Source organism: Dreissena polymorpha, chromosome 2 (assembly GCF_020536995.1).
Source record: "Dreissena polymorpha isolate Duluth1 chromosome 2, UMN_Dpol_1.0, whole genome shotgun sequence".
In the NCBI taxonomy this organism is placed as follows: domain Eukaryota; kingdom Metazoa; phylum Mollusca; class Bivalvia; order Myida; family Dreissenidae; genus Dreissena; species Dreissena polymorpha.
In genome coordinates, this window is record NC_068356.1 from 124,133,685 (window position 1) to 124,153,674 (window position 19,990).

Sequence of the window (19,990 nt, forward strand, 5' to 3'; positions counted from 1 at the left end):
GCACATCAATTCGTCACATAATTCAGATGTTTGAATTCCTTGTCGTTGAAGCATGATGAATGTTTTATTATCCATGTTTTCTATTTTCATAAAAGCCATAATAATAGTCAAGTTTCTTGCTGAAAGATTCGTCACATTTTAAAACGTTATTCGGTACTTCATAACATATATGAAAAACAAGATAAACAACATTTAATCTGTTTTCCGTTTTTGTGTAAACCATTAAATTAAATTTGTTTTATAAATTTGAAAAATGTTGTATATTCATTTGTAAATAATCAAATATGATACACCGTATGTGTCCGAACAAAAGAAATTGAGTAACGAAATTACGAATAAAACGCTGATGTATTGAGGCTATACATAAAATGTCAATGCATGTTAAATGTCATCAGATTTCATGGAAAGTCCGTTACAGCAAGTAGTATTTCTACATTGAGTCAATAGACAACTGTCAGATAGGCAAAACTGAACGCATATCCTGGACAATATATTTGTTGTATCTTTAATTGAGCAGCGTTCTGAGAAAAACTGGGCTTAATGCATGTGCGTTAAGTGTCTTCCCAGATAAGCCTGTGCAGTCCGCACAGGCTAATCAGGGACGACACTTTCCGCTTAAACTCGATTTTGGTACAAAGGACTGCCTTAAAACGAAAAATACCATTAAAGCGGAAAGTGCCGTCCCTGATTAGCCTGTGCGGACTGCACATGCTAATCTGTGACGACACTTTACGCACATGCATTTTGCCCAATTTTCACAGTACAAAACACAATTATTGTTCTCAAGAGCAAGTTATGTAAAAAGTAGCAACCACCATATGCGCATAGTAATATTGGTTATTTTGTAAGAAGATTGAATTGATCACGTGATAATGTGAATATCTCTCATACAAACGAACGATACACGTACTACATAATCATTTATCTTTAAGTGCGCATTGAACTTGAAGCCACATTATTTCTATCAAGCGGTTTACGTAATTATCAACTTACTGCAAGATAGTTTCGAGTCTGGGTATATTAAAAGTTGATGTTTTGATCATACGCTACTAACGTTGTATCACTACTGCCTATTTTTCGTCAGTCACTTTTGTCAGTCCGTACACGAAGCGCGTATTTATTTTCAGACCGAAGCAATCTTTTTTAATTGTCATTCGTTTTAACGAGATTCGGTTTGAAAGTCGCGAGCATAGTGTCTTGTTAAGTGCTATGCTAATTATCTAACACTGTATTGATGTTTCATAATAGCTTGTTGTTATTGTTGTTGTTGTAAAATTACTTTGTAAGGTTTCATTTTGGCAATCATCATTTTATTTGATAAAATAGATGAGTTGTGTATAATTTAACCAATTGTCCGATTATTAAAAAAAATATCACCATGTTTCAGTAGTGAATAAAGGTTTCAAATTAGGAAAAACATGTTTTTTGTTGTTGTTACTAATGCAATTATTGCCATTTCTTTCCAGAAATTTACAAGAAAACAGTCAACGGGAAATAATTCGATACACGACGTTAAGCACTGCAAACACAAGCATGACAACTGCCTTTGATTATGTATCGCGAATTAATTTAAGAAATGCTTATTTTGGTGTTCTTTTATTTAAAAATAATGTTTGACAGTAATGAAGTCTATATTTATTTTGCAAACGAAAAGACATGTTATTCAGGTTTGTGTTATCCTTGTTGCAAAGGCATTTTTAATTGCGTCAAAGGTGTTAATTTTTATACTATTTTGCTTTATGCCGATAACATAATACAGGCAAGACATATTCTATAAAATATTTAAAATACTAGAAAATGCTATTTCTTCTTAAGCAATTCTTGTGTTTAGGGTTTTGATTGACGAAGTTGTATTTTTTAAGACGAATACTTACCTTAAATTAAAGAGTCGAAGTCACCACAGGGCCAGACATTTGGCTCGTTTATGTATAACTTATTAATAATAACATAGTTTCATTAATTTAATTTCAATAATTGTATATGTTTCAAGAAAGGATTGAAATCAACGCTTAACAGTATTGTATATGTTTTAAGAAAGGATTGAAATCAACGCTTAACAGTATCGGACAAATGAAACTCCAGAATATTATAAGTTTTTATCGACATTCTCTAGTATTATTTTGACGACAAATCAATAACTTCAGATACAAGATGAACGAAATCATACATAAGAGGTTTAACCTTAATTTACATACGTTGACTTTGATCCTTTCTCTGCTTTTACTTGCATGCCCGCTAAGAGAGAAATGCCAAGCTTCAAATGGCTCTATTGCAATACCGTTCATAAATTGATGTATTATGCATTACTACAACATTTGTTCTTTCAGCTTAAAAGCACGTTTTCCCTTGTCGTCATCAATTAACATCACTCACAATTGATACAATTGAATAGGAACATTAAATTATGTGTACACCGCCTCTTAATGAGGCGGATTGCTGCGATTCCCTAAACAAAAATAAAATTTATTGAACGGACACAAGTGATTTTACTTCATAAATTATATGTAATATTTTCATGGACATATGTTTGTTTGGTGAGTATCTCTGTAGATAAAAAGTGATGGAAACGTATTTATCCTCAGATGTCATGAACCCATCAGGTGATCTCTATTACAGACAGGACTAACCATCAAGTCCTTATTATGGACATCGTGAGTTAATGGTAGCTAATGAAAATCGTTACTTGTGTCTATGTTTATTGTGGCAATGAAGGGAACGCAGAGAAATGTCAGTCACTCTTGTTTTTCATACATCATCAATTCCACACCGTTCAATCGACTAACGCATCGTCTGCGGTTCATCCATCGGCTGCGGAAGCGTATACATGTCGGGTAAAAGCGGAGTGTAAGTATTTCCCAATTCTTTTTATTTTACGTATTGAATTGAGCAGATTTGAGCGTGTTCTTTGAGAGCCTAAGTTAGAATGACTGCGTGAATGTAATCCTTACCTTCATAGCTGCTTTCTTTTAAAGAAATCCGTTAAAATTTGGTCAAAAATCAAACGAAATTCACCACTCTTTCAGTCAAACTCTAATTACACAGGATTTAGACCAAAGATAAATATGAACAACATTTTATTGAAATATTTAATCATTTCTCTTCGGTTATTCCAAACTACAGCATCCCACATGAACATGTGGAGCGGCCAAGATACTTTAGGCAGACTGTCGTTAAAGGGCCATAATTTTGTAAAAAAATATCATCCGAGCAGAACGATGTAATAACAAGACTATTGCCAAGCAATAAAGTCCCCTACCGGCTCCACCATTGTCAGAAATTCCACCGTTGTCAGAATTGTTGTTGTTACCATAGCTACCAGAATTTTTGACGTAGAAACAAAATGAAATGACGTGCATAATGTCCATATTGCCATCTATCCATGTTTCAAGTTTCATGAAAAAATATTAAGAACTTTAAAAGTTATCGCAGGATCCAGAAAACCACCATTTTCAGCAGTATTTCTAGTCTATTTGTTGCCATAGCAACCATAATTTTTGACATAGGAACAAAATAAAATGACGTGCATAATGTCCATATTGCCATCTATCCATGTTTCAAGTTTCATGAAAAATATTAAGAACTTTTAAAGTTATCGCAGGATCCAGAAACGTGTGACTGACTGACAGACAGACTGACTGACTGACAGACTGACTGACAGACTGACTGACAGACGGAGCGCAAACCATAAGTCCCCTCCAGTGAAACCGGTAGGGGACAATAAGCACAACTAGACGTCATATTGATCATTCCTATGAAGCTTCATACAAATTGGACTATGGATTTAGGAGAAATGGGGTGGACAAGACACTTAGGACATAATGGGCATAACTGCGTCATAAATCAATCAAGCGAAAATATGTAACAATATGCACAACTTGACTTCATACAGATCCCTTTAATGAAATTTCATTTAAATTGGACCAAGGGTATAGGAGATGTGGAGCGGACAAGATATTGCAGACCGACAGACAGACGGACATCGAGGGCAAAACCAAAATGTCTCCCGAAAATATCGGGAGACATAATAACATGTGAGTGAATAATTATTTTGTAATGAAACTGGTAACCTGCCTATTTCGTATCATAATAATACAACTTTATAGCTCGTCAACTGCTCCTTCAACTCTAAGCACAATCAAACATGAACAATAGAAGTGATGCTATTTTGCATTTTTCAATATTTTTTTTAGATTTATAGTAAATTATAAACTCATATATTGATAGTTAATATTAAACAATATTCACACTTACTTTAAAAATGTACGTGGATATAACAGTTCACATAGCTAGTCTTGCTTACACCATAAACTTATAATTGTCTACCTGTTAACAGAGAGATAACGGAATCACATCTAATATTTTACGTTTAACTGACAGGAAGATCATCATAGAACTTGTGGTAATCTTGTAGGTGGTCATATTTGGTCCGTTTGAGTGGCAATTTCTCAGAATACAACCGAGACGGTTTATCTTGCAAACCAGGCTTGTGTGTCTTTCTCGCAGGTAGTAATTAATTCTCATCTTCATAATCTATCTTGTATGAAATACCGCCATCTACAGAGTACCCGTATATCACTTACTGTTTTTGACCCGACTCCTTTTCCTTTACGTAATCGACTTGTACTCGTTTTGTTCACTATAATAAGATAAAAACGTGTAGTCAAGGTACTTCACAGTATACGGCACAGTTTTACGTGCTGACCGTATAAGTGTTACATAATCACAGGGAACATGGATGTTTCTATGTCGTATTTGGTTTCTATTACACTGTTCATCGAGTCACATTCCATGTGGGTGTGCCCCTTTTCTAGGTATTTGTGTTCTATAACGACCTGTTTACGTTTTGCGAAAGCTGATAGGGCATTAAAAAGTATAGCATTTCTATTCTGGTATGCACATCTGTCTGTATAAATTATAACATTGTCAGTTGCTGTTAGTACATGGTTTTCAAGGTAGTCGATTAGGCACGAAGTAAAATTATTTAGCGTTAGTTCTCTGTCTACCTCATGCCAGAAAAAACAGACAGCAGCGTGTGATACCAAATCAAATGTTGTATAATTATGGCATGATAATTTAGTTTTGTAATAGAGGCAACTTGCGATAAGTTTAGGACAGAGAAATAGACTTTGTAAGTCTGCTGTTATGATCAATATTTTGCCATCACTTTCAGATACTTCTTTCTTGTCCAACTCTTTAGACAGGTTGGCACCGTTTTGCTTTCTTATATGTCCGTAATAGTCACAATCGGTTACCGTTCCTGCAGTATTACCAGTACAGGTATCACACAGATCCTTTTTAGGGTTATAAATGCTAAGGTTCATACTGTTTACCAAGTCAGTGAACACTGTTCGACTTAAAGCTGTTTGTTACATTTGCATAATGTTCTGTCATTTTTGCACTATGTGCTATTACATTTGCACTATGTTCTATTACATTTACATCATGTTCTGTTACATTTGCATCATGTTCTGATACATTTGCACCATGTTCTTTTACCTTTGCACCATGTTCTTTTACATTTGAATCATGTTTGTTTTTTTACATTTGCATCATGTTTTGTTACATTTGCACAATGATCACTTATTAATTTTTTTTTAGTCAATTCGTAATTCGCTTCCGTTTCAGGGTCAACAATAGTACTGCACTCAATATCATTTATCACATTTGAAGAACAACTTGACTGTTCAGTAACATTTGTATTCAATTCTAAGCCTGTCATAACATCACTAACAACTTTTGTCGGAATCAAGTCTTCATTATGTCCTGATAGTGTTGAATTTAACATCGAATGAGCCTTTACTTTATCTAAATCTTGTACTTTAGTAGCAGTTAATGTTTGACAGGTTTTTGTGTCCGAGATGGAATCACTGGAGTATGAATCCGACACAGTGTCATCTATTTTTAAAAACTTACCACTCACAATACTTTGAAATCTGAACCTTCTCTTTCTTAATAGGCACATAATCAGGATCATGTACACCATCATCGTGATCGGATTATGAGGTGTTGTTTACATCAACTGGTTCCTGCAATGTTGCTTCGCTTTCTGCAATTTTACCGTTATCATTGCCTATGTTTACACCTGAGGCGTTAAAGTCTAAAGCCATATTTTTCTCTAATGCAAGTTTAACTTAACATTTTTATCGCCTTATATTAATTTTAATTTGACAGTCAAGCAATTTTTCTTTCAATTGGTCCATAGAAGTCACAGTTTCGTTTGGTTCGAAGGATACTTGAATATAGTACATATACGGGTTTATAACTTGATCACACTGTTCTACGGTAATAAGAATTCCTGACTTATCAAAACCCATCAACTCCAGTGCTGAGCCAATTTCGACCACAGTTGATGCAGTAACACGTGTTTATGAAAGATACAGTTGGTCAAGAGTTTTGACGTCAGCAATAACTCGGAAGTCACTGTCGACAAGGTTAACACACTCGGATACATTCAACATTTCAAGACTATGCAAGTATTCTAAGAAATACAGCGTAGATATCTTGATTGTGCTAACATCCAACCAGTTCATATATTTAGCTTTACATAGATCTGTTGTGAACAAGAAGTCAAGTTCGGCACTCCGACAGGAAAGTTCTGCGAATGGTAACAATAATGTTCTGAACGCAAAAGAGTGTTTAAGAATTCGCTTGAGGGTCCCACTGCCGCCACACAACGGAAAGTCAAGACTTATATATTTCCAAAGAGCATTTTTGTGCTCAATAACATTATTCAAATGCTTACAAATCTGTTTACATATAGCAGCAGGTCAGGTATAGATATATGTGAAAGTATTTTAACTAGTATATGCTCTGGTAATCGAAGCAAAGCTGGTGGAGGAGAATCCATGTGTGCGCCGAAACCTCGTAGCTGCAAATATTAAAACTTTTTTGTAAAATTTGTCCAAACGGAATGACTCACCTATAGGTGAAATGACGTAGCAATAACAGCCGCATCGTAATTTATCAGGATGAAATGACGTAGCTTTGAAACATGCATGATTTTATTGTTACTAAATCATTAAAAAACATAGCTTTTGTAAGTAAATGATTAAATAGAGCACGCATAATATATAATAATTAATCAGAAATTTCATCAAATAACAGTAATAGCTTAAAAATAATGAGTATTGTTTACAAAACAAAAATGTTTTTTTTAATTTCTCATAAGTATTCTCTTTTAATTGCAACATAATAGTAACTTCCATAATGTAGGATAAGAATGAACATTGCGTAACTACTTACGATTAACGGAATATCCTTTAACTTCTATGAAACACACTTTGTTAATGTTCATTCACGACTACACAATTTCATGTTTTTCTACAATCGCTACGATTTTTTGCCAGACATGAAAAAGACACCAATCAAGCTACACCATCTCGTCACGTTGCTTTTTCATGGGCTCTGATTGGCGTTTAGCTACGAGATATAATACAAAACATGCGCCAGACTTCATATATTCGGAAAAGACGGAAAAAATAATAATTTTGGAGCTACGAGTTTTGAGATCTGGTCTTCGAGTACAATTAATATTATCCTTGCAGTAAACAGCAACTCCGCCGTGTGGAGCATGAGTTCGATCGCGAAGGACGCGTAGACTAAAACATTGTATACACAACTGGTTGTTATTGATAGATTGCCGCGTTTCTGAGAAAGAAATGCATTAGCATGATGTTAATTTTTCAGTTAGCAATTCCAGTTTATGAAGTAGACTTTGCAAAGTATAGTGTGCTATCGACAAATTGTGAGAATAGTTCAGACAATAAGACATATAGATGGTGAGTAAATATGGGAATCTAGCGATGCTGAAGAATCACTAGCTGATTGTCCGGGGTTAGGGTGGATGTCACCGGATGTGACCATATGCAATTTGTTTACACAAACACTGTTGTAATCAATCGCTATAAGAAAATTATATTTTGCATTAATTTGTGGCTGATTTTACTGAAACGTGCATGGGTCTGTATTTTCCGATGGCATTCGGACGTGGCTTCAATATTAATATCCAAAGATACAAACACGGAAAAACTAAAAAAAGCGACAAAGGTAAAAAGAAATGATTGCTAGCGGAAAAAAGTAGTTGCTGCGTAAGTTGGACATGGCAGCTACTCTTGTCTGGCTTTTATTCAAGATAAAATTGAAATTACAGTTTAGGAATAATGACGTAAGTAGATAACAACTGTCAAATTAAATAATGTTATACTAGTTAGCATTGCAATATTCAATATTCCATATCAAAAGAGTAAGTAATAATATCATATTATTTATTAATATATTACTGGTAGTTTTTAATAAATATATTAATTTACAGTACATTTTAGCATATGTATGAGTTTTAGCCTTTATCTATCAGAGTAGAAATGTCATAATTTTAAAACTGATCAATACTATTAGTGGCTATTGTTTTTAGTTTTTTTTAATTACATGACATTATACTGATAACTTCTAGATAAATCTTTTTTTTCGGTTGTCAATAAAACACTTTTCGTATAAAGAACAAGTCGCAAGAGAGTCTATAATTTTGTCTTATTTTAGTAGGGATATCTAAAATATCATATGACTCTATTCCATATCACTGAAGACGTCCATTCATACTGATAATACACAGCTACACTGTTCGACGTAAAATTAGGGTGCGCAAGTGGACAGTTGAAGGTTTATAGAATATATTTAAAATATAGAAAAAAACATGCATTAATGTATTTTAAGTATTGTTTATGAATAAAAGGAAGTGATAAAGCTTGTTATATTCATAATTTTATTAAATATGCAGGCTGGCTCAATTGAATGCCTGCTGCAATGTCCATATTGTAAATATGTCCGCCATTCCATGTTGCTCTGTTTCAATGATCATGCTATACGCACAAGCTATTGTTGCGTAAGTGGCTCACAGAGTCCCTGGCGATGAATTCAGACATCATGTAGAACATTAACGCTACACGATCAACCAATATGCCTTTTGATTTTAAGTCCCAAAGCAATTTAGCCCTTATTTGGCCATAATAGGGTCGGGGATCTATTTGAAATACAACTATTCCAGATAACAAAATCTGAATTTATTCATTTAATGCACTTATTTTCTTCATTTTTGCTACAAGATGACCATAAATCAGCTTTCCCAGTCATATTTGGCACTTCATTGTTTCCCTATGAAAGGTAAGAAGAAATTGAAGCAGCATTTTATAATATAAATTTAAAAATGCACTCAAACATGCACTTAAAATTAAGTTACAAACAATTGTAATTCTAATCATATTTATTATTCTTCATTTTCTCAATTGTATGGTTAAATGGCTATTTTTCCCAATTTCATGGTTTATCATGCTTATTATCCGAATCCAAAAGGCACTCAAACATGCACTTAAAATTAAGTTAAAAACAACTGTAATTCTAATCATATTAATTATTCTTCATTTTTCTCAATTGTATGGTTAAGCGGCTATTTTTCCCAATTTCATGGTTTATCATGCTTATTATCCGAATCCAAAAGGCACTGGCTTTAACAAACTGTCTTAACATGTACACATATATTAAAATCGCTTTATGAGTGATTATGGGTGATAAAAATCTAACATGTTATATCATAAATCTATATTGTTTGTATTTTTCGTAAACATAATTACCCACCAGTGTGGTCAAACATATTTTTTTGTTTTTTATGACGTTGTTTCACACATCGCTGTAACCAGTGATATTTTTCGCTTTATAGTTTACAGCCTTAGCCTTATGGATTGGGAAAAAGCGAGATAGTCCATGCAATTGGGAAAAATTAAACATTATAAATATGATAATGATTATAAATTACAGTTAACCAATTATTTATAAATGCATGATTTCTAAAATTTATATAATAAAGTGCTGGGGAATTAAATCGCTGTATAATAAACTCAATAAACCAATTATTTAGTTTATTGGAAAAGTTTTGCATATTTTGGGGGAAATTTTTGTCCGATTGGGAAAAATTGCTACTTTTTGCCATTGAGAAACGGCCTATAAGAGGCTGTAATTATGGGCAGAAAACATCACTGGTAACGTACAATCTTTATACGGAATGAAGGAGTTTTATTTACCAGTATTTATTTTTTATTTTTTTGATACTTTAAAACATATTTTACTGTTAAATGTAATGTGTCGGGCTTGTTATTATTAAAATCTAGAGTTTTAATGAGATTATGTCACAAAATATACGTATAAAAATATTTAACTGCACATCCGACTTGTCGTCATTAAAATCCAGAGTTAAAATAAAAATACGTCACACGTGATAGGTATTTCATACCATCTTCGCTCTTTTACGGTATAAAATTACTGAGGGTGTACATCCTTGTGTAGTTGGATATTTCCAGATTTATATTCTGGTATTTTACACGTCTTAAACTTTTACTGTTACATATCGCAGATTCAAAGATGTCTGTTTTGATTTAAAGGTCATTTTACCCAGCATATCCCAGCCATGGAGAGTGTACAAATTTGTGCAAACAATTAATATTTTATTAAATCAATGCAATTTATCAGTTGTAATTACCAGCTATAATTTTTTTGTGTAGTGACATATATTCAATTGTGGTGTTATCAACCGGAATAACCTATGTGAGAATCTGGTGAACAAATCACTGCACTAACCAGACATCAGTCTGACATTGATATTGCTCAGCTGTACATATTTTTATTACCAATATCTTGACAGGTTATGGACATTGCTCGGGTTTGTTAAGTTAAAGACTAGTTCTGGCTACCATAACTTTAAATGTCGCTTTTTATGATTTTGACTGGCGCGACTTTATAATTATGGACCAACCCCATTAGGAAAGTCAACCAGAAAATCCCGAAAAGTTGACAGTTAACAAAGACCGATCCAAAACAGCTTTTAAATGCAGTTATTGGCCGAAATCAACCACTAGATCAGAAAGATTGACATTTTTCACATTTAACTGATATATCCTTTCACAAAATACTAACTTAAACATTTAAAATTTATCTATTCAGCTCTTACATATCGAGAAAAACAGCGATGTGACAGACTTTCTTGAAATGCGAATCTCCCGAGATTTCAAAGTCATATGACGTTATTTCTTTTTTTTTGTAACATACCGTGTTCTCAAGTATTTTCAAATTCAGAATGAATTTCCCGTTATTTAAGATTATTCTGGCTTGTTTTGTAAACAATTTGTAGTGTAAATACAAACTCAAAGTAAATATTATTTAAAACTACCTGATTCACACTGAAATCTGTCTTATAATCCACCAGACGTAAGTTGTTAATCACAAATAATAGATTTTAAAAAACGAAAGTAATGTTTACAATTTCAGCATAAAATGTCAAGGTCGATCCAAAAGTATCCAAATGAAAACTCGTCACGTGACAAAGCGTAAATGGCGTCTAAATTGTGAATTTCAGACTGATGAGAGTTTTTTTCATCTATTGTAAGATGCATTTAAAACATTTGAACCTTAAAATATTCCTCGATGCAGTAATTTATATTCATTCACCAATATATGTAGAAATGTATCCAAGAAAATGAGCATTCTTTGTTTATAGCGTGACATAAATATGTTACGACTCTGGTCGACTTTCGATACGGGGTTGGCTTCAGCGTACATGTATGTCAATACTATATAAACTGTACGCTGAAGTTTCTTTAGCTAGTTAAAGACTTATTATTATCAGGGGCAGGCAGACATTTTATAAATTAAACAGCGCATCATTACGTAGACAACAGCTGCACAACAGCATAGGAAAAAATAAATCAGTATATTATGTGGACAACTAACTTGCGTAGCAACGTCCGAAATAAAAAAATATCCGACTTCTATTTCAATATCTAAAATTCAAGATATAATGACGACTTAACTGTTTTACTTTAAGGAAAAAAAACAGTAAAACAATGTTTTTAATAAAAATGAAATAAAGCAAACTGAATACTTATCATTTTTACTCCTTAACAACTAATTATCCAAACATTACAAATTAAATCGCACATTCCAATAAAATTATGCCCCTTGAACGTTAATGCATATTGATATAACGAATTCATCAAACGTTATCAGGCATTTGTAATTTGAATTACATTGGATATTAAGAACACATGTATATTAAGATATTATCGGACAAATAGAAAACCATGTTAATACCAGTACCAGTGTACTTACATTTATCCGACACGTCTCGGAAACCTTCCATCAACTCGTCGCACACAATAGATCTAACACATAGATTTATGTCATGTATATCTAAACAACCACACTCGATCTCCACAAAATACATGCATGTGTACTTCGTATTGATATTCAAACACAATTATTACGTCGTTGTTTATCGTTTTAATGCCTAACTGTATATTGAATTAATAACGCGTAACTTAGTTTCTTTGTTTCTTAGCAAGATGGAAGCTAGCCTAAGCGCTTTTCATAACGTGACGTCACAATGTTTATTTTCGCGCGTGTGGTTTCCCATAAAAATATTTAAACGCAAAATACTCGAAAACTTGATTTTCCCCAGGTATAACGCCTACGCCAACAGGTAGATCGCATTCTTGTGCATATACATGTCAAATTTCAGCAAACGTGTTGTGCCAGTTTTCAAGCGCCTCAAATCGCAGTGATTTGCGTCAGCCTAACGAAACTTAGCCCCCTTTATCATTCGTTCAATTGAACGTCATCAATGACGTCCAATACATCACTCATGACGGATGATAGAACAAGAATTGTGGAAAACAAAGTGAAAAAAGTGACCGACAGTCTTTACAAGAAGGGGTCGATCGACAGTGACCTTAGAAGGTATCTCACCAGCAGCGGTGGAACTTCCGGTAAGCTTCAGGGCAACCCGAAGCTTCATAAACCTGGGATTGCTCTCCGCACTATTGTAAACGGCCGTAATCACCCGACAGAGAAGATGGCGGAAAAAAAGTGGAGAATGAACTGCGAGATCATGTGACGTCACTTCCGTCGTATGTGAGAGACACAACCGACTTTCTAAACAAAATAGCACAGATACAGAAGCCGTTACCAGACGGTATCATCATATATTGTTTTGATGTGAAGGCTCTTTACCCCAGCGTACCAAGAGAAGAGGCCCGTTTGCAAATACAATCCATCCACGGATACAGCACGAGCTCCGCTACTAAACAGAGCAGCTCGAATTCCTAGACACTATGACGTCAATTCGAACAGGAAGGCTGGTTTCAGACTTATACACCAAACCAACAGATAGGCACCTCTACCTGCACAAGGACTCGTCTCATACCGAGTCTACGAAAAAGGCCATTCCGTACGGCTTAGGTGTGAGGCTGAAACGAATATGTTCGGAAGAGACAGACTACAAAAAATCACAGAGATGAGATCAAAGAACAACTACTGCAGCGAGGATACAATGGCCGATTTGTCGAGACAGAACTGAAGAAAGTTGATAGCAAGAAGCGAGAAGATCTGATGCGTACAAAGGTGTCTTCAAAAAGTCCTTCCAGGGTACCGCTCGTTATCACTTTCTCCAGAGCGCTACCAAATGTCGGCCATATCCTCCGGAAACACCTGCCTTCACTCCACACTTCCGATCGTATGAAAAATGTATTTCCTGAACTCCCGTTAGCAGCATTCAGAAGAGACTGCAACCTGTCCGTACATGATGGAGGCCAAAAAGTTCAGCGATACCACCGGCAAAAGCTACAATGTGCGGAACGAGGTCACCTGCAAATCCACCAATGTAGTCTACGCTGTACACTGCGAACGATGTAAGACCTTTGTAAACGTAGGGGAAACGGGAGATACCTTGTACTAGCGACATCTCCTTAACCTATTCCGGATACGTACTCGACACAATGACCCGGTTGCCGAGCACTTTTACACGAACGGCCACAGCTTCGCGGACTTCCGGGTCATGGGACTCGAAAAATTAAATGGATCGGACGAGAACCGGAAGACCATCGAACAACTTTGGAAGCGTAAATTGAGGACGTTCAAACCATATGGACTTAACACAAAAGACTAATAAAAATTGCGCGCAATGTAACGTTCAATAATATAACGTCACTTCCGCTAAACATGATATGCTTGACAAATAAATGCCTCTGAAGAAGACCGAGAGGTCGAAAGCTACGGCAAATTTAATAAAAACGTTTTATTTTATAAAAACGGCTAAGACCGACTTTATTATATATATATATATATATATATATATATGGAGAAAGATATGCGTGAACAACCAGATACACAGACACACAAATATACATACATATTCCTATTGGAGACTTCGGCGTGTGCGCCTATCTACGATTCAGAATGAAGCAGGCATACTGTGAAATCCCCATCCCCAAAATAAAGATGGTTCATTCTTAGTTATATACCCCAAACTTTTACCGCAACACATCTCCAACGTTGGAACAGTTTTACATACACAGAAGGGACAGTTACATGAACATTTATTTGCAAACATGAAACCATAGTTGTGTTTAGGCACGATCCGATAAGGATTCATAAATACCCTAACACTATGTTAAAAACACAGCGTAAATACATTGGATATAGAAAATACAGTGAAATTATGAGTATTTTTGTGTTTCAAGGCAGATAATTATATTTCACAACAACGTTATTTCCGGTTCCCGGGATCTATTACTAGGTACTCGTTCACAGTCGATTATGTATATATATGGAGAAAGATATGCGTGAACAACCAGATACACAAACATACATACATATCCCTATAAGAGACTTCGGCATGTTCGCCTAGCTACGATTCAGAATAAAGCAGACATACTGTGAAATCCCCATCCCCAAAATAAAGATATATATATATATATATATATATATATATATATATATATAAATATATATATACACATGTATATATATATTATAGAGGTCTTCCAAAAAGTTTGTTCAAATGATACCCAAGTGGAGAAGACTTATCATGCGCTAGGTTTCACATTTATGATTTGAACATTTTATTATATTCTATAAAAACAAGTCATAGTGTCTTGATCATGGCACTAGCATTAAAACTTCCCAAGACCATGATTTGTAGACTTATTTACAAAAACATCTTATAAAATATATAAGTATAGAAAAAAAGGCCCAGAGATGTAACTATTGAGAGGTACCTTCATATAGTATTCTTCTGCTAAGCTTGTTTATAGCCTCTCGAAAGTATACCCGTGAGCTACAGTTTCTTAGCTGAACGTGAGCTACAGCTTCTCAGTTCATATTTTATTATCCTTGTAATATTTTTGTTGGTAATATTTTAATGTTTTAATACTTTGAATATACACTATTATAATTTACTTCATGGAAGACAATCTGCAAGTTTTAATATAATTATGTTAACAACTCAAATAATTTCATAGGCATTTAAGTATGTTCAATTGTTCGTCTGCTAATATATTAATTTACTTCAGTACCCCCACCAGCGTTTGTTGCCAGGAGCGTTATCACGGTGCTTGAAAATAATAGTAACTCGGTTTGGTTCAGATGCAAATTCGACACAGATGCAGAACACAATCTAACTTATCAAGTTCAATGGCATGTTTCCGGAAATTCAGAGCATATTTTAACAAAACAGTACTGTCAAAACACAAACATGCAGCCTTGCTTTCTTCCTGAGAAAGAATTTGCTGATATGCATGTTGGCATGGGAACGAACGTACGTTATTTGCAAACGTTTATCTAATATTCATATTAACGCCAAGTTAGCACATCCCTTTTATACCTTGCTTATTTTTTTACTATAGTTATTGACATTATTAGTGAATTGAATACAAAAGTTGTCTTCATTTAATTCTTTTGACATTTGCATTAACTATTTGAAGGTTTCATGCGCTGTTCGTGCGTTCAATGAAGAGGGTGGGCAACCAGGGCAGTTATCGGTGTTCTCGGAAACATATTTTGTGGGTATCAAGCTCCTAACACCGTACGTCTCCTTTCGAAGAGGTGAAATAAAGTCAATTGAATTACAGTTCACCGTTCCGATTTTCTGAAGGAACGAACTTTGATGCAAAGCCACGCTTGATTACTTTACTCCAGATTACGGCACAAACTGTCCAGGTAAAAGGGTATTTTATGCAAGATATAAATGACTCATTATTCGGATAGCTGATACTTCCAAAAACATAACGTTAATGCCACTTATTCTTTGTTTGAGATTAGCATCAATACACACATCCGACAGAACAAATCTCACGCACGACACAAGGCAACAGATGTGAATCTGTCAGTTAACGATGTATGGATTTCGCCTATACATATTCTAATACGATTTACTGTTTTCCTTTTAACTTTAATACAACTGGATAATTACTGATTCAATGATGTTTTTGAATTCATTATTCCGAACTTGTTTTGTTTAGATGTAGAGGGAGACTTTCCATCAGGATGTTCTCAAACAGTCGGGGCGCAACCGCTAGGGACAATATTAAACGTTGATGTTGGTGCAGCAGAAACTGGCAAATACGGAGTTGCCGGAAAGTTCACGCTTTTCTTACAAAATTCAAAAAAATGAAAACATTGCATTTTTGGATGTGCCATATAAACTGCCAGCAATTGAGGTGAATACATATATTAAGGGACATCGATTATAAATATATGTAAATGCATTAGACGAAATACATTCAATAATTAAATAATGCTATATATATATATATATATATATATATATATATATATATATATGTGTGTGTGTGTGTGTGTGTGTGTGTGTGTGTGTGTGTGTGTGTGTGTGTGTGTGTGTGTGTGTGTGTGTGTGTGTGTGTGTGTGTGTGTGTGTGTGTGTGTGTGTGTGTGTGTGTGTGTGTGTGTGTGTGTGTGTGTGTGTGTGTGTGTGTGTGTGTGTGTGTGTGTGTGTGTGTGTGTGTGTGTGTGTGTGTGTGTGTGTGTGTGTGTGTGTGTGTGTGTGTGTGTGTGTGTGTGTGTGTGTGTGTGTGTGTGTGTGTGTGTGTGTGTGTGTGTGTGTGTGTGTGTGTGTGTGTGTGTGTGTGTGTGTGTGTGTGTGTGTGTGTGTGTGTGTGTGTGTGTGTGTGTGTGTGTGTGTGTGTGTGTGTGTGTGTGTGTGTGTGTTTACCCGTGTTTAATTCCTACCGATGACTACGCTACCGTGTTGAATGAAATACTGTTGTATATTTGGGTTGAAATTTTACCTGAAGCCGACAGACAGTGGCAAGGAAAATTATGCATTGCACGAGATGATCCGCACATGTACACTTGATGGAATGTATTTACGAAATTAAGGAACCGTTAAGGAAGGATTGGTTTTATCTATTTACGTGCCTAAGAATTATACTTTTGTTTGCAATACTGCATTTATTCTTAAAGTTTGCAATATGTGTCGAGGTCGCTAACGAATTCATTGACGAATATAAAAAATTATGGACGGCATGACATTTCTTTTTAGATCATTATATTTCAGTTGCGAAATTTAACTTACACTTAAACAATCACAACAATCGTTTTTTAGAGGACTTTTACAACACCAAGTTCTAAGTGTTATATTAAACGCGTGTATATGTACCATTAATGATGATTTCATTAAACCACAAACCATCTATACGTGCATATTATATATAAGGAATATTAAATGAATGTGTTGGATTGCATCATACAAGTTAATGCCGTTAAATGAATGTTCCTTTCAGATAAAAAAAATCAAGCAATATAACACGAGCCTTTCATGGTACGAGGTTGTTTGTTTATAAACGAAAGTCTTATTTGACACTCTGGGTAATCCCAATAGAATTTAATACAAGCTTGTTGAAAATTGTTTTTCGATATTGACTGTTATAAGAATGTAGTTTTGATTTAAATTGAAAAATACACATATATCTTTAACATTGCAAACATTTTGTAGATCGTATGAGCATCACGCTGAAGAGGGCGATTACATTTTGTATAAACATACAAAATATGAAAATATCGAGGTATACACTTTTAGCTTTAACATATTTTTTACCTTAAGATTAAAAAAATCAAATGTTTAAACATGTTTGAATGTTTTTATAATTACATAGACCAAGTTATCACCCAAAACGTCCTTTTTTGTACTCTGACTGCTGACTGTGCTCTCAAGCCGCATAGCCCTTTTTGTATTTTAACAAGGATCTCAAACCGCATAAACCTAATTCTTATTCAAGCAATTAAGTGCATCTTTGTCACTTATTGTTTTATTCTTTCAAATGCTTAAAAGTCTGTAAATTATTCTTAATATAAACTTAAAAGCTAATTGCGTATAGTGTGTGTTCAAAATGTGTTTACATTACGTTTTAAAACATGCTACACATAAAAAACAATCAAATAGGTTCAGCATAGAATAGCCAACTGCACAGATAGTAAAAGTCTAGCTAAATGTAACTGTGGCGTTGCCGTAAGGGCCGGACGTGACGTATACGTCATTAACGTTTGTAACGGATGCATCGACATTGGCTATAGGCAGTGCTGAGATAAAGCATTGACGGTGAAAAAAAAACACGACTATACATACACGGTATACAAGTTTTAAAGAGATCATTTAATTTAATTAAATATCTTTAAACTAAAGCAATAGTGTTATCACTTTTAAAATAAATGCTATTCGGTATTGCACAATATCCGCGATTTGTTATAGGCAAATGTTCAACGATATTTATATTTATTGAAGATTTATCTACCATATGGAACTGCGGTCCGGACCCGCATAGATAGCGCTCCGTTTATGGGCGAAGCCGGTGGAGGGGTATTGGACATTTCTGTGAACCCTTCAAACAAAGATACCAACGGTAACAGTACAGGGTTATGTGGAAGTCTGAACAATGATCAATCAGATGATTTTGAGAATCAAGACGCTTTTACCATTACGTGGAAGGTCAAGCTAAACGCATCCCTGTTTGCTAGCGATATGTACCATTATGATTTAGAACCTTGGGTGTTTCCAACTTGCAGCTGCAAGAAGAACAATATTGGAAACAATGATTATACATGTGACAGGAGTTTAACTGGATGTACACGAGGAACTTTAACGGGATATCGCAGTTGCAATGAAGTTACAAATAGTCGACCCGTTCGTTCAGTAAGTGGACATGTTAAACAAAGACGTATGCGAATACCAGTGACACACCAGCGCAGCAGCAACAAATCTGTTGTAAGTTACATAATCAATTTGATAAATACTGAGAATTAATGTATGGATCGTTGAACTTTTTCAGTGTAAAGCAGTCTTGAAATTAAACAGTCATGTACTTTTGCAAACAAAACTTGAATATTTAAAAAAAAATACAGACTAAGAGGAGCACCAACACTTGGACTGTTGAAAATGCCAGGTTTTTTGTGAAACCCAATTGGCTACGATACAAATGGTAATTTAGATTCACTCTATGTATTTCATTGTTTCAATTATTTGACATACAGTATATTATCATAGAAAGGTAAATAATACAATTTATTTAAGAAGCATATTGCCTGATTAAGTAAACTCCTTTTCTTTTACAGCTTGCTAACTCCACTGAATGGTTGTCCATGTCAAGGCAGTTTATGCTGGAAACCTGCCAAAATCAAATTCATCGTAACAGTACTGTAATTAGGCATTTGATTGAAAAAAGCGGAGGGAAATCGCACGGCCGACAATAACGGTACGACGAAAGAGGAACTCGAAAAACTCCAGTACCTACTACAGATTGGTCAGGAAATTGAGAAAAAGTTTTGCATCAATAATTGTAATGGTCGCGGACAATGCACTAACGGTAAATATTTTAGCGTTGAGTTATTTGTGTACCGTAATAACTGTAAGTTGTCGGACAGTTAAAAATAATAATAAAAATTCGTGTCCGAAAATTTAGATACGAAAAATATTAAAAAATTACAAGTGTCCGAAAATTTAGAGACACAAATTAAAGTGTCTGAAAATTATATTTATTTTGAAATTAATGCAATAATTAATCAATGTGCAATACTTTTCGTGTGATTAATTCTTCTTTTTTCTGCTTGAAAAATAAATAAATAGCACTTCTTGTCTTAAATGATATAGAACAAAAAGTAA

At 34.6% G+C, this 19,990-nt stretch overlaps 1 protein-coding gene across 1 annotated transcript in view; it reads left to right on the plus strand.

Moving 5' to 3' along the window:
• Positions 1–15,968, plus strand: part of LOC127870055 (scavenger receptor cysteine-rich domain superfamily protein-like) — a 31,308-nt gene extending 15,340 nt beyond the window's left edge. The window contains exons 18-19 of the mRNA XM_052412714.1: positions 15,390–15,634; positions 15,801–15,968. Coding sequence (XP_052268674.1) covers positions 15,390–15,634; positions 15,801–15,968 — 413 coding nt within the window. The remainder of the gene's footprint in view (positions 1–15,389; positions 15,635–15,800) is intronic.
• Positions 15,969–19,990: the final 4,022 nt, after the last annotated feature.